Source organism: Panulirus ornatus, chromosome 15 (assembly GCF_036320965.1).
Source record: "Panulirus ornatus isolate Po-2019 chromosome 15, ASM3632096v1, whole genome shotgun sequence".
Taxonomy (NCBI): domain Eukaryota; kingdom Metazoa; phylum Arthropoda; class Malacostraca; order Decapoda; family Palinuridae; genus Panulirus; species Panulirus ornatus.
In genome coordinates, this window is record NC_092238.1 from 28668786 (window position 1) to 28684713 (window position 15928).

The window sequence follows — 15928 nt, forward strand, 5'->3', positions numbered from 1 at the left end:
GGGTCGTACCGCCGTGCTCGAGGGTCGTACCGCCGTGCTCGAGGGTCGTACCGTCGTGTTCAAGGGTCGTACCGTCGTGCTCGAGGGTCGTACCGCCGTGCTCGAGGGTCGTACCGCCGTGCTCGAGGGTCGTACCGCCGTGCTCGAGGGTCGTACCGCCGTGCTCGAGGGTCGTACCGTCGTGCTCGAGGGTCGTACCGCCGTGCTCGAGGGTCGTACCGCCGTGCTCGAGGGTCGTACCGCCGTGCTCGAGGGTCGTACCGCCGTGCTCGAGGGTCGTACCGTCGTGTTCAAGGGTCGTACCGTCGTGCTCGAGGGTCGTACCGTCGTGCTCGAGGGTCGTACCGACGTGTTCAAGGGTCGTACCGTCGCGCTCAAGGGTCGTACCGCCGTGCTTAAGGGTCGTACCGCCGTGCTTAAGGGTCGTACCGCCGTGCTTAAGGGTCGTACCGCCGTGCTCAAGGGTCGTACCGTCGCGCTCAAGGGTCGTGCTCGAGCGGTTCACGTAAAGATAAGATGGGAAAATGACGACCCCCATCTCACATTAACTCTCACAGATAGCTAATTAGTCCTTATCAGTTGTTATCATCATTTCTCTCCCATCCTACTGTTATGTCATATGTCATTGAAGTAGCACGGTGATAATGGCATCGCCCATAATCAAAAGATGATTAGATTGATAAGAACTTGAACTGAGTTACGTTGTTGACCTTGAAGCTCAGATGGGCTGCTCGGGGTCGAGGACATTAGGTTCGAATCCTGGTCGCGGCAGTTCGGTCCACAGTCAACCCAACTGTTCATTCTCCCTCATATGTTGTAATTCTCTTATTCATTCAGATGTATTCATGTGCTTCTTGCAGAATATCACACCATCCATTCCGTAACCCCAGCTTAAATGGTAAATAAAGACGGTCCATGAAGAAGAAACATGTCAAAAGTAATTCAGTACTTACAGTAAAGTAATTTTCTCCTTATAATTCTTTCTTCCTTTTCTTCTCCGAGCAGCCAGAACTTTTAGCAGCTGATGCCTCTCTTAACAGAAAAGTTCTCATATGCAAATTCACGGAAGAAACAGTTAAATTACATCGGATGTTGACCGACACAGGTTTCATAGATGTGCAACACCAAACCCACTGAGGTTTGTAAAGTGGGGGTTCGCCTGTGTAGGTGGGTCGCTGGCACGGGTATTGGAAGGGGTGTTGTAGAAGGCAAGATCTGTGGCTGGTCGCCAGAGTTAACCGCCCCCACACAACTGGCTAGCGACTGAGTCAGCCAGCGCCCCGGTGGGACCCACACGCTAGTAAACACACACATTCCTCCATGCACATAACGCATGGAGTCAGGGTCACGTGGCACTAAGCTGTCATTCAACCTTCTTGTTCAGCTTCAGCTAAGCCGTCCTCAGCTTGACTTCCTCATCTCCACCACCTTGGTCGTCTAAGCGCGCCACAGCCACGAAAAGGTGAGGCTCTTGCGCTAAAGCTTAAGATATGCTCGTGACGTTGCCCCTGTGAGCAAAGCAGTGGAGCTATGACTGAATATGCATCGTATTCAGATATTCTGAAATTTCAAAGGCCTCGTTCCTCTGCTTTTAACTGCTAGGGAACCAGACTATAGAAGGCAAGGAGGGGAAATACGAAATGTTTACATCACCTTTGTCAGCAACCAGAGCCATAACTACAAGATAAAAGAAAAGGAAATAATCGTTACTCCGTTTGGAATTCTAATTTCGTACATGGTATCATGCGGTATAATCAATATGATCCACGAGACCCGATATATATATATATATATATATATATATATATATATTCGTAGTGGTTTTCAGTTCAAGGATATAGGGTATTTGTGACAGTGGAGCCAGGATAATTGTAGGGCTGGGAAGTGAAACTGGGGTACCTTATTATCTATGTAACATTCGTGAGGAGTCTATCATTTCGTTTTCCTTCTTAAGAATAAAGAAAACTTTTATCTGAACTGAAGACGGTTACTTTCCTTTACTCGCTTACTTACTTACTTCATAACTTACCTCTGGCCAGTGGCTGGGTCTCATCAGCCCGTCAGTGAGAGGCATCGTTAGAGACGCCCTTCTTCGCTGTCTCTTGGAGACGTCCCCTCCTCCTGAAGTCCGTCCAGTCTTCCAGTTCTGTGTACTTCGGTGATATGTCCTGGAAGTAAGTCACATCTCCCACATCTTTCCAGCTCCTCCTGTTGGTCCTCCTCCAGTCCCTCGCTTCCCACTGAACTTCTGTTTTGGGTAAATGTCTTTCCACGTTTATTTTTCCCATTGGCGTTCCAACCATTTCGCTTGTTCATCCCTTCATTGCGTATGAAATCCAGAAGATTCTATTTTCGTAGTAACTCTTCTACTGGGATGCTCGTTTTCTTCACGTCGAGATGGGAAAAAGAGAAGTCTTCTCGTTTTCTTCGTGACCCCCCAAGACCTTAAACCGTGGGCCAGATTACTGAACAATGTATTGTATAATTAAGGTAACGACCACATGTGTCCCTCGTCGAGAAGGATAAGTGATCGACCCCCAGACGGAAAATTTTTGTATGGTCTCACGACATGAGTAATGTTATCCCCGCTGTGATAAGGTTCATCTGCTCATCTATCTATCTATCTATCTATCTATCTATCTATCTATCTATCTATATATATATATATATATATATATATATATATATATATATATATATATATATATATATATATATTCTTATGAGTCTACGGGGAAAACGAAACACGTTAAGTTCCTAAGTGCACTTTCGTGTAATTATCACATCATCAGGGGAAACACAAGAGAGACATAACAATCAGTTGATATACAACGAAGAGACGTAGCTAGGATGCCATTTGGTAAACATGCGATTGTCCAAGACAGTTTCTGCGCTCGTGTTTGCGTCAGTCAATCTAATTATTCATATCACTTTACGTTCGTAAAAATCTTCGGTGGACGTCTCCAAACCCCTTCCTCCATTCCCTGCAAGTGATTAATGTCACTTCAAAACATTAATCACTCGGTTACTAAGTGTCCACACAGTTTACCATTTCTCTTCGTATATAATGACTTTATCGTGACGTTTTTAAATTTTCTCTCTCTCTCTCTCTCTCTCTCTCTCTCTCTCTCTCTCTCTCTCTCTCTCTCTCTCTCTCTCTCTCTCTCTCTCTCTCTCTCTCTCTCTCTCATATTTTTATTACCATTGGGTCTTTTATTCCCATCTTTCTTCTAATTTGTTTTTGGTTACCTTCCGTAGTGGAAAAACTTCGTCTCAAAATTTTTTTTCTCTTTTCTTCACATTCACACATCTACGTAGCCTCACTAGATTCCATCTGTTTCTCGATCGATCAAGTCTCCGATTTATCGCATCTGTTATCACATTTTTCCTTGCGTCTTTCGTGCACCTTCCCCTCTTGTTATCCATATTGACCTCCCGACCAGCCATTACGACTTTGTACTAGTTTCGAATGAGACTCGAACCGATGACCATTTCCATGCAGGTGGCGGCACAGACGCAGGACGACGAGTTGTCCTCTGTGCTGTTCTTAGCGAAAGCTGCTTAGCGTAAGGCCAACCCTAAGCTATGCAGAAAGTCCTCAAGATATGTGCTAATTTTAGCAGTACTATCCATTTCTGAAGTGAATTCAAGGGCATACATACATACATACATACATACATACATACATACATACATACATAATACATTAAACCATACATACATACATACATACATACATACATACATACATACATACATTAATACATACATACGAAGGTGTCAGTCCGTGTAAGGAAGTTGATGTGTGTTAAGCAAGGTGTTTGTACACATATATGACTCGTACACCGAATGTGCGAAAATCATCCCCCACATTTCTGTTCCTTCGTTTGATTTAGACAAGAAAACTTCCTCACTTGTTGTATGCATCCGTGGTTGTCTCTGGCATCAAGTTTACATGAGAAAGACAGACAACAGGAGACCTGATTGGCCCAAAACTGGGTTTTCTGAAGAGAAAGAAAAATAATTTAACTTGACAAATGTAATTCAATTCCTCTTTGTAATTTTTCTTTTTCAGCTATCACCGCCTCCCCGCTGTTATCAAGTTATCAAGTTGGTTGAATTACGCAAGTAATTTCTGGATATAAGTCTTAAGTCAGGATTTCCCACAAAGACCTCATCTCTTCATTGTCCTCTTCAAGGTGACTGTATGACTGGGAATAGGTGAATATATTTGTGAAAGCTTTCAAGAATGAAGGCGGTGTTAAGGTACTGATTACTTATATGAATGTATGTGTGTGTGTGTGTGTGTGTGTGTGTGTGTGTGTGTGTGTGTGTGTGTGTGTGTGTGTGTGTGTGTGTGTGTGTGTGTGTGTGTGTGTGTGTGTGTGTGTGTGTGGTTATATAAAAGACATCCTCACTACGACCTTGATTTTCTGGGAAATACAACTGCGGCCGGAGAAATGACCTTCACTGATTTACCACAACAACACTGGCGGTCAAGCCGTTACAATGTTGGCCAAATAATAATGTAAGAAAAATGGTGTTTGTCTGGAGGCTTAAATCGTGTATCAAGTGTGGAACGTACGTGGATATATATAAATATATATATATATATATATATATATATATATATATATATATATATATATATATATATATATATATATATATATATATATATATATATATATATATAGAGAGAGAGAGAGAGAGAGAGAGAGAGAGAGAGAGAGAGAGAGAGACTTTAAAGACGTGAAAAATTATCTAGCTTTGTACACTGAGACAATCATGATGATGGCTACACTAATGAGGATCATCAAGGATGATTCTAATGGAATATGGTCATTAAGGAGCTAATGATTAATGAATAATGAAATAGAGTTGTGACATAATTTTGAGGATATTCATCCCATATGCTGAAAAGTATTTGGTTCACTGGACGAGCCATGAATGAACTGTTGCGATCGCGAGCTTAGAAAAACAAAGAATCGCCTGTGATTCACTCAGAGAATCGTGTCCGGGAAGAATGTAATTTGCGTTAATGCTTTGCTGATTGATCTTCTTTGTCTCCCGCCATTTAAGTCGTGCGTGGATTTAATTTCACGGACTTTTAAAACTAATGTATTTTCTAACTGTGCAAGAGAGAATTCAGAGTGGTATACATCAAGATATTCATACTTGATCGCCGTTTCCCCCGCGTTAGCGACAGACAAAGAAAGGCCGCATTCGTTCACATCCATTTTCTAGCTGCCATGTGTAATGCACAGAAACCACAGCTCCCCATCAACAACTAGGCTCCACAGACCTTTCCATGGTTTACCCCGGACGCTTCACATGCCCTTGGTTCAGTCCATGGACAAGCACGTCGACACCTGTATACCACATCGTTCCAATTCATTCTATCCCGTGCACGACTTACACCCTTTTGCATGCTCAGGCCCCGAACGCTTAAAATAAACCTCTGCCAGTGTGATAATATAGGGCTGAGGGTATGACGTATGCAGCTGCTGTCATTGTCTTTCGGTAATTTCTTGTAGACAGAATCTGTAACATATTATACTGCTGTGGAGGCAGGATACTGACAGTAAGTTACGTGGCGACTCTCAGGAGTCTCGTACCTCTTCACAGAGGTTCATTATTAATCCAGTCGCTGGTGGACTCGTCTGTTCGAAGCTGTGCCGAAGCCTCCGTCTCGCAAGGCAGAGAGGGAGAGGAAGGATAGGGACGGTATACTCCGGATAGCCTCTTGGACCACTCTTCGAAGCTGTACCGAAGCTTTTGTCTGGACAGGCAGTCAGAACAAAGGTAGGGTTAGTAATAACATGAAAGGCTTCGACTCTGTGTCGAAGCGCGTATTATGAACCTCAGGCGTGTTTTGAAGCAGACTTCCATCTGTGACTGTACGCTCACGTCTGTCTTTCTTGTCTATACGTCTGTCTCTCTGTCTGTGCTCGCGAAGGTATAAACGGATCATCATGAAGTGCAATTCTGCCTTGAATGACAACGTAGACAAAGACATCTCGCCGACCGTCGTCTGACTCGGTGTTCCCTTATTGCAATCACAGCGTCGAGGTCCTTTAAAGTCTCTCTTTATGCTCAGCTTGAGTTCCTCGTTCGAGTCCTACTTGTCTATGAAGAATTCCACTCTAGAAATATGTGAGAAACTGCCAGACATCCAAGCACGTGTTTACATTAGTTTGCATACTTAAAGTTAATTAATTTCGCTCATTCCTGAGAAAGTTGCATGATAAAAGGAACAATGGTATTATTCTTTCAGATTCAACTATTATTATTTCAGATTTTCGTCTTTTGATATTTTTGTATGTGTGTGTCTGTGTGTGAGTCTGTGTGTGTATGTGTGTGTGTGTGTGTGTGTGTGTGTGTGTGTGTGTGTGTGTGCCATACACATCCGTCTCACTTTATGCCAAGAGTTATTGTTTTGTACTGAAGTCATGTTTCGCATTACGTCGAACATTCATGTTCCAGGTGATAGTCGTCTTTTTCTGCCATATACGTTAGGTCTAAATCCTTTGACAGTACTGCAGTTGCTTCGGGTCCTATTTGTAAGTCAGCTGGCCCGCCTCCTGTTGTATCTCCCTGCCTGCTTTAACATCCCCTTTACACAACATTGCCAGTTTGTGTATCGAAGACTCCTCGGGAGTTTACAAGTTCTTTATCAGCGATGGATTAGCCTCTCCCACAACCATGGCTATTTGTGTAGTCTTAAAATCCCCCGGTAGCTTAAATCTCTTCAGCTCTTGAGATTTATAGCTGGTGATCTTGCTAGATCGTCTTCTTACATTGTAAAGAACCAGTGCCATCGATCTTGCAGAGTTCTTCATCTATGAATTGTGGGCTACATATGTGAACTGTTCTCTGAAAACACAGAACGCTCCACTTTATGGTGTGTTTTTCTGCGTTTTTATCTCGTTTTACGTGATTCTCGGTGACAACAGCTGAAGGACATTCCCGTTTGGTTAGACTCTAGATTCTCGGTGACAACAGGTGAAGGACATTCCCGTTTGGTTAGACTCTAGATTCTCGGTGACAACAGCTGAAGGACATTCCCGTTTGGTTAGACTCCAGATACCTCAGCCGTTTGAATTGATTCTGACGTCCCTTTAGTCCGACCGAAGTTTCCGTTCCGAGTTGATCATTAATCATATACAACAGTGGTCGTGAGAGGATTGAGAATAAATCACCACAGTAAGCCATTGTTCATTGAAGTTTTCCTCCCAGAGGCGCGATGTAGATATTAAGTTTCGTATTACACAGATATTCATTTCCACGCCACTCACCCAACATCAGACGACATCCATTGTGAGGGCAAATCCTGTTTGACAGTGTGGGATGCCTCAACCAACGCGAGAGCAATATGGCTCTCTGGGCTCCCATCCTCATAATCGTTTAGGAAGATACAACCAAACTCATCTTCGCTACACCCTCGATCGACCCAAATCCAGTTCAAAGGCGTTTGACCCGATTCTTCTTGCATGATCAGGTCATAGGCCCATTTTCACTACACCCTCATCCTCACTACACCCTCGCCGATCCAACAGCCCTATAGTGAAAATGCCTTTGGATCGAGTGCCGGAAAAAAAAGAAATACATCTTCACTATGCCATGGTTAAGAAACTGGTCATTGGAAAAGAAGAAAGAACAAAACAGCAATAAAAACAATTCATGTCCCTCTCTTGGCCTGGGGAAGACACAGTCATTCCGAGAGCAGTTTTCTCACCTGAAGTGGTGCTTCCGCTTGAGCACCGTAGCAGATATACCAAGCTGAATAAGGACCACGTAAAACTTGAGACGACTCCCACCACCACCAAGAAACAGATCTTCGCCCGGCGAAGAAACCTCCGCCTGGAATTCGTCATCGATCTCAGACTAGCTCATCCCTTGCTCCAATATTTAGCGAAAGTGTTAGGGAATATTTTTGGGGGGACGGGGGTCTCTTACATCCATCCCATGGCAGTTAATGACATGGCAAATAGACTGGCGGGCGTCCTTCTCGAGCCTCCGGGCCTCACACTCTCTTCGGATCGATCTTAATTTCAGTTTCTAGTGGCTGACTGAAGACGGTTTTCGTAATTGCAACTGCGGAAGGTAATTCCGTTTTCTAATCGTGATTATCCGATAGGGAGATGGTAGACAAAGGCTCGAGGTTAATCAGTTTCATGATCATTCCTTCAGGAATCGTACCCAAGGTGAGTGAATCCTTCCCCCCCTGGACCTGCGAGCCTCGTCCACAATGTTGCTCTTTCCCTCACGGAATAAAAGACGGCCGGCGCTCCTCGCTGGCACGAAGGGCGTGGAAGTGAATGCGAGACACGGGAGGGGGAGAGAGAGAGAGAGAGAGAGAGAGAGAGAGAGAGAGAGAGAGAGAGAGAGAGAGAGAGAGAGAGAGACAGGCAGACAAACAGACAGAGACAGACAGACAGACAGACAGACAGAGACAGAGTCGCTTGAAAACCCTCATAGTGGTCACGACTCAAATTATACCAAGTATTTTTTTTTTTCTTTTCACATTCAAGATGATATCTACAAAAAGAGGGTGTGAACTGATACCTTAGTAAAATGTAAGGATGGAGAACTAACAGATGGGGTTTCATATAAGCAGAAACATTTTCCATCACAGTGAAATGTGTAAAGTAAAACATGTATATGATCAAGATGTATTATTTTCTGTAAGGATAGATAATTTTTGCCTATGTTAATTCGATATCACTCGAAAATAATTGGTTCCCCATGCAACCCTTCAGTGCTTACCTGTGTTAAAGAAGAATATAGAATCTAAAGAAAAAAATGTATAAAAAAGGCGAATGAAAATAAATTATTAGATATATATTTCACCATCATATATATAATTTCTATATATCTATATAATGCCGCACTCTCCTGGAGGTCGCATTACAGTCATGCTATATATCTTTCTATTTTTCGCTGTCTCCTTCATTTTATAACATATTTTAGAATGAATGTTTGGAGACGTTAGGTCAAACACGTATTTGGTCTTATAATCTAAAATACCTCAAGAAGATGTTTAAGGCTATTCGATTGTCTTCAAGGTAGATATAGATGAAAAGAATTTTGTGTGAGAACTTTGCTATTGTTTCAATGTCTTGCACCACCAAACCACCGTTTTCTGAGAGTAATTGACCTATTAACTGGAAAATGCCTCTCTTCCTTCTAACATACTAACATCTTTAGCGTTTTCTTTTGCTGTTTTCACCAATATACGCTCCATATATCTTGTGTGCTTTGACGTATATAAGTTTTATCTAAGCATCTATATATCTAATCTATATATCATTTTGATTATTGAACTCCTTGAGCCTCTTCTGTGCTGTTTTTCTTGAGCAAGAGGCATTTTTCTGTATTTCATTATACTCTCCACCGTTTCCGCTTCGTTCTGGAAAATTGCTGTCTATTGTGCGCGGGCGCATATGCTCCCTCTATTACGTAGAATTTCTCATTAGGAGTTTTGGCAGCTGCGTCTGTGTCATTCCCGCCAAGCAGTGGGGGAGGTGAACGACCCCCGCTTATTTAAAATCTCGAACGCATTTACAGACTAAAATCCCGCTTTTCGCTCGTTATCCCTTTGGAGTTCGCCTCGATCTACGGCAGTAACAAGCCGCTGCTTTTGTGAGGGATCTTGGAAAAATTGGTCATTACGAGGCCTGGTCTTTTTTTTTTTTATTAGAATCTAAAAGAAAAAAAAGAAAAGGAAATCATCAACTGATCAATACTTGTGGCTTCCGTAAACACAAATACACATTAGATAATTTGGCATATTTAGAATATGATATCTTGAAACTATATTAGTAACACCCTTCGTAATTGGATCATATTTTCAAATATATTACAGAAAACCCTATGACACGTTATGAAGAAGAGGAACCTTAAATAAACCCGTATGTTATTAGCGTAAGAGGTTCTCTGCCTATTTTCGTAAGGAGTTGTATGTATAACATATGAACTGTTTCTTGTTACAATTTTCTGAATGTATGGCAATGCAGGAGGAGGCGTCTGACCATGAGAATATGGCGCAAAGGCAGAAAATTCCGAGCCCATCGTTACTTAAGATCATGGTATGATATTCTGCCTCCAGTCTCCGTCTCTCCAGTTCTTAGATGCTCCACTTCGTGCTTTAGGTCAAGCAGTGTGGGGCAGTCTTCGCTCTGTGGCCCGCATTTCGGCTGGGCACTTTCGAGGTGAGATTGAATCTGTCTGTCCTTGTGCACCAAGGTGGGAATGAAAGATTTGACGAGCTTGAAAAGGAAGAAGAAGAAAAAAAATCATTTTTACGCATATAACATTTGGGTTGAATGTTATTTACATTTTGACAACCTCCTCCGCCTTCCCCCCAACTCCCCCTTTCAAAAATCTCGGTCTACACTTTGACCATAGATCATTCAGTAGTAAGTTGTAATTAAAGCTTATCCATCCTTAGTTATCTCTTACGTTCGTATTGGCGAGTCGACCGGGAAGGCTGTATCAGTGGTGCACAGTTCCCAACATAATAGTATCATTTTGTGACCTGTCTGTAGCGCGGGAAAGGAATTTGGAACCATTACCCGTCGTCCCCTCTCTTGCGGAAGGTATATAATGTCTGGCCATAATGGCAAGGAACTGCAATTTCTCGAACAACGAGCCAAACCCAACGGCCGACCAAAACCCCCTTCCTCTCCCTTCCCAACTCTCGTTGTGGCCCAGATCTATAGAGCGACCCCTCCACGCAGGGATCACAGGCTGGTGTCATTAGCCGCGCGCGCTCTCTTTCTCTCGACAGATGACATGGAGATCCTGAGACTGATGAACGACACCACCAGGAGGAGGTAGAAGAAGGAGCTGACGAAGTGCTGGGCCGACGGATAGGTGTCAATGGTAGCGTCGTACACGGCCACGTAGAGGGCCTTGTCGGCGATCGGGTAGATGGTCTCCATTATGGCCAGCAGGGAGAACACCTTCCCCACTTCGTCCTTGTCGCAGATCTGTCGAAGGTGAGGTGATGCAGATGAGCGTCACGACCGCAGTAGGGGCGGCAGGAGGGGGTTGGTGTAGCTACGGGACTCGTAGAAGACGGTAGTACAAGGATGGGGTAACAGGAAAGGCGTGGCATCGCGATGAAAATGTAGAAGGTGAGGGGGAGGAGTGAGCTTTCGTTAAACGGGGACTTCGAGAGGTATCACGACGTACGTCTATAGAGGGATAGTTTCGTTAATCGAGAACGTGTAGTATCATGATGAAGGAGCGACGAGGGGGTTACTCCCATTATGCGTAGGATTTAGTGGCGTTTTCACTCGTTATCCATCGCGCGGAGCGAAGGGGGTAGTGGAATGTTTTCGAGAGCGAGAGGGGGTAGTAGTAGTGGCACCAAGCAGAGGAGGTACATTGCGAACAGTCCCTTGAAGGGCGGGTGTAAAATGAATTCAGAAAAAAAAAGATCTTCAAGCAATTACTAAAGAAATGAAAGTAACGAAAATTGTATAATACAGTGTTATCCAAAGACCGTTGAAATTATGGTAAAAGAAATGAAAAAAGACGACCATTAACGACCATTAATCTTGAGGGAAAAAAATGGTAGTTATTAGTTATTTTGGTCGCGGCCAGTTGAGTGTTCGGGCCATTAAGGCCATCATTATCAAGTCATAAGTTCCAGTCGATTAATCTTGAGCACCTGCTTCAAGCGTTCATGGTAGTAATGGTAAGAACCATACACTCTCTTAACTGCGTATATATATTGATCTTGACCTTGAGACTGAGATAGCTGGGTGCTGTTCTACCGGTAACTGGTTAGAAAAAGAGAGAGAGAGAGAGAGAGAGAGAGAGAGAGAGAGAGAGAGAGAGAGAGAGAGAGAGAGAGAGCTTCACAACTGACCTTGGACATAGTGGAGCGAATGGCAATGGAGGTGACCGAAGGGGCCATGCTGACGACAATTGAGGCATACATGACCCACCACTGGTCCGGGCGGGTGACGAAGGCAACCCAGAGGTCTTCGAGGAGACTGAAGGCGCACTGCACCGCCCCAGCCACACAGTCATGCACCATCACCAGGAAGGGCGAGACACACAGCAGCGCCACCTGGAACAAGGTGTATCATCGTCACCTTGGATCACCGGGTCACGGAGGGCATGACGGAGTCTTGGTACGATACTCCATATAAGACTTAGGGAGTGAGCGAGTACTCCATATAAGAGAGAGAGAGAGAGAGAGAGAGAGAGAGAGAGAGAGAGAGAGAGAGGTCGTCCTGCATGAGTAATTTCTTGCCTCATAATTTCATACCGAACTTACGTCGCCTCAGACAAAGGACAGCGAGATATCTACTCGACGTTCGAGGAAGGACAAGTGGTTTCTGAGAAGCGCATCATCAGATCATTCTTCTAAAAGGGACAGATTTGGATTTTTTTGAGTTTGTTTTCAGACTAAATAGACTCATAACAATCATCCTTCACTCATATGACCGGGATTTGTTTTTTCTCTATTTAATCTCTGATAATTATACATGCTTGTAATAGGATAAGTTTTTTGAGCTTTCCTGTATTGAAAAATATAAGTAGGTTGGCTAGACTTCTCTAGAAGACAAAGTTGAACATAAGGGGCACAACACGGTGGAACGAGGAAGAATGAAAGGGAAATCGTCGTGCAGCAAACGTCATGTCCAGCAGTGTTGCAACAGAGAGGGAACGGTAAAGGACAGAGACTAGTTTAAAGGAAGAAGAACCACGTTGGGGACAAGTAAAGGATTCTTGGACATTATGATTAGAAACTTTAGACATAGCCTTAAATCCACTTAGAAGCGAAACTTAGAAGTCTGAATTCCATGAGTTTATAAAATGGAGACTTGGAAAATTTGATAGGCATTGTGCAGGGAAACACTTCCTGTAAACAAGACCATACCTGATGGAATGTAGAAGTCACCGTCGTCCACAGACTGTACTGGTCCTGATCCCAGCCCAGCACCAGCCGACTCCACAGGTAGGTGTTGTGTAAGTACGCGCTGATCTGCAGAAGCATCATGCTCATCACGATCAACAGGTGGGGTCGGCCACGTCCGGGACGAGACTTGAAGGCCGTCCGTGTGACTTCGACCACGTGTTGCAGGTCGAACGCGCTCTTGCACGAACACTTGTGACCTCCGCTGTCATCCGCGACGCTCTCGTCCTTTGGAATCTTATCCTCCAGGATAATGATCACATATAATGCGCAGAAGGTATGTAAGGCTAAGGATGTACCGAAGACAGCGACGTAACCACTGGTGTCGTAGATCCACGCCCCTAGCAAGGTGCCAGCTGGCCACCCTGATTGCCAGACGGCGTTCATGAGAGCCATACGGGAGGTTCGGGCACGAATCGAAGTCCTGTCGGATATGAAACTGTAAGCCACCATCAGGAAAGTTTGGAACCCGCCTCCGCAGCTCCTCAGGAAAACTCCAACCAGTAGGACCTGTGAAAAAGGACGTTACCGTTAGTGAAATGTTAGTGATTTTCAACTTTCCGGCACTGCAACAGTGAGGCTTGTGGTACTGCAGTTGCAAATAATTGAGTCTGTGCTTAACAGGCAGCGTCGCCTTGACGACTAGAGAAGTAACCTCCTCATTCTCAACAAAAGATAAGCAGAAGACAGCGTCAAGCACACTTGGCTTGGCGAAGCATCTATGGAGGGACGAAGACTTTGGTTTGCAACTGCATTTTCTTTTCTGACACTTTCCTAGACTTTGCACATTGGAGTTGCGACTGTGAGACGATTTACTGGTATCATCAGGGTAATACTGAGGGGTAAGGGAGAGGACAGCGTCCCATTATACCCTTCAGGTGAGAGTGACTGTAACTGTGTGTGTGATGGAGAATGAAGGAGGTGGACCTTACCTGTGCTGGCCAGGAGGTGAAGATGGCCTCCAGGAGATAGACACCGGAGTAGAGGATGTAGCCCAAGATACAGAGACACATGGGGACCTTACGGCCGTGCTTGTCGCTCCAGGAGCCCAGGAAGACGAGGATGAGGAGCGGGATGCTGCTCATCGCGGTCTCATAGAAGGAGAAATCGTTGTCCAGCACCTGTGCCGCCATCTGCAGGGGGGTGGGGGCAGAAGGAAGGTCGTCATGTTCAGACCATGTGTGTGACGCTCAAGACGGAATTCATTGCAAAAAGATGGATGGGTAAATGGTAGTGAGGAAGACCGAAAGAAAAGCAAAGAATTGGATGGGTAAATATATTCTAGTCAGGCTTCTTAGTTTTCAGTGTCGCATGTCTGCCAGTGTGCGTTTCTTTAAGCTGCATCGGTTGGTTACTTTGGATTATAATGTTTTTTGGGAAATGTTGATGCGAGTAATCTTGTATCCCCAAAGGTATCAGACTCTTGCTAATGTCATCCACAAAAGGAACGACCCTCTTCCCAGCCTCTGCATTCCAACAATTCATATCACAAATTGATTCATTCTTCTCTATGCACATCTTCCTTATTGACCCCCAGTACATGTCAGTGACAGCTGCAGACACAGACCTTATATGCCTTCGAAGTGAAAAGATAAATGTCCTGTTATATTTCTCCTCACTGATCTCAGAGTAGAACTTGTTACCAGTCATATTAGTCACAGAATAAAAATAACTATAAACTTTAGCAAACGCTGGTGAAAATTGCTGGCTGGCTTAATGTCAGTTTTCTTTTTTTCGTCACTTGAAAGATGAAGTCGACTCCTTACATTACTTTCTCATTTACTCACATTTCGTTCATTGCGTAGCCGCCCCATAAGAGCGACGGTGCGTCCAAGTGTTTGCTACATTTTTTTTTCTATTAAGGTCCACAAGGGGGTGATTAGACCAACAGTATATGACATTTCTCTCTGCCACACTCATCCTGTGTCCATTGGTTTGAAAGGTTTTCAGAATGAATCATCGAACGACATATACAGATGATAGTACCGTCTTTATATGCAACAGCTTCCTGGAGTAATCAATGGTGCCTATCGATAGAAATTATAGATTACAAAGACATAGTGAAATGTACCCGTTTGGATACATTGTGCTTACCATATGAATGGAAAAAATGGTGAATATTTTGTTACATACCAGACTTCCCTGCTTGATAGCACTTTCACCTAATCATCTTAAAGACACTTACTCTCGACAGAATCCTTCATTAACACCCCCAACTACAGCGTCATCGTTAACAAGCTTCGCTAATCACCCCATCCAAGGGCCTCGGATGCAGTAGTAGATGCGTATGTGTGTATGTGTTTTTTGTTACGTATGTTGGACGCCATGAATTCTTGCCATATATTCCTCGATACGTATCCTAAAGTCATCAACCATTCCTCACCTGCATGTCTGTGTGGTTGCCGTCATCCATGAGCAAGCACTCCTCCTCTGTGTAGTTAAGGCTCACCGTGCAGAACCTTTCCACCTTTAACTTCTGCAGGATAACTTTCATCACGTTGTCCCCAAGGGCCTTCACGAACAGCATGGGTTCGATGCTGATGCCGCTCAGGAAGAGGCAGAGAGCCGCCCTGATGCCCATCCTCGCCTTCGGCTCTTCGAGAGATCGAGAGACTTCGCTCTTCTCTTCGTCAGCGGCAGGAGGTGCCTTGCATACCTCCTGTTCTTTATCCATCGCTCGTGTGGTGTCTCACTCGTCTTCCGTGGCCACTGGAAGGCTAGTCTATATATACATATTGGTTATTAACAGAAAGATATCCCCAGCGATAGGAAAGGTTCCCATGTTCCACGTTGTTTTGTGATTAGGTTAGACCATATGTTACAGATACACCTACATATACTGACAGTAGAAGTAAAAGTAGTTACACTCCTACACTTCGAAAATTGATAGGTACTCTCTAGTTGTTGTAGATGACCCACTTCTGGGCTTTGTGTTGAGTAGAAATATGAAAACGATGAATGTAGTGGACTCATACCTGAGAGCGGACCCTG

The 15928-nt window shown here is 44.2% G+C and overlaps 1 protein-coding gene across 1 annotated transcript; it reads right to left on the bottom strand.

Annotated features, from left to right (window-relative positions):
* Positions 1 to 8823: 8823 nt before the first annotated feature.
* Positions 8824 to 15708, bottom strand: LOC139753605 (probable peptidoglycan muropeptide transporter SLC46). Its single transcript, XM_071670226.1, has 5 exons — positions 15321 to 15708; positions 13870 to 14070; positions 12902 to 13447; positions 11882 to 12085; positions 8824 to 10994 (listed from the first exon to the last, which is right to left on the bottom strand). The coding sequence occupies exons 1-5, from the start codon at positions 15609 to 15611 to the stop codon at positions 10746 to 10748; spliced, it is 1491 nt and encodes a 496-aa protein (XP_071526327.1). The 5' UTR covers positions 15612 to 15708; the 3' UTR covers positions 8824 to 10745.
* Positions 15709 to 15928: the final 220 nt, after the last annotated feature.

Bases quoted from the DNA above. Each gene is read 5' to 3' on its own strand.
- LOC139753605 (XM_071670226.1), bottom strand. From the start codon at position 15,611: ATGGATAAAGAACAGGAGGTATGCAAGGCACCTCCTGCCGCTGACGAA. The intron at 14,071-15,320 runs GTGAGGAATGGT...ACCCCCCTGCAG, and splicing joins GCAACCACACAGACATGCAG to ATGGCGGCACAGGTGCTGGA. The intron at 10,995-11,881 runs GTCAGTTGTGAA...CACCTTCGACAG, and splicing joins TTCGCTCCACTATGTCCAAG to ATCTGCGACAAGGACGAAGT.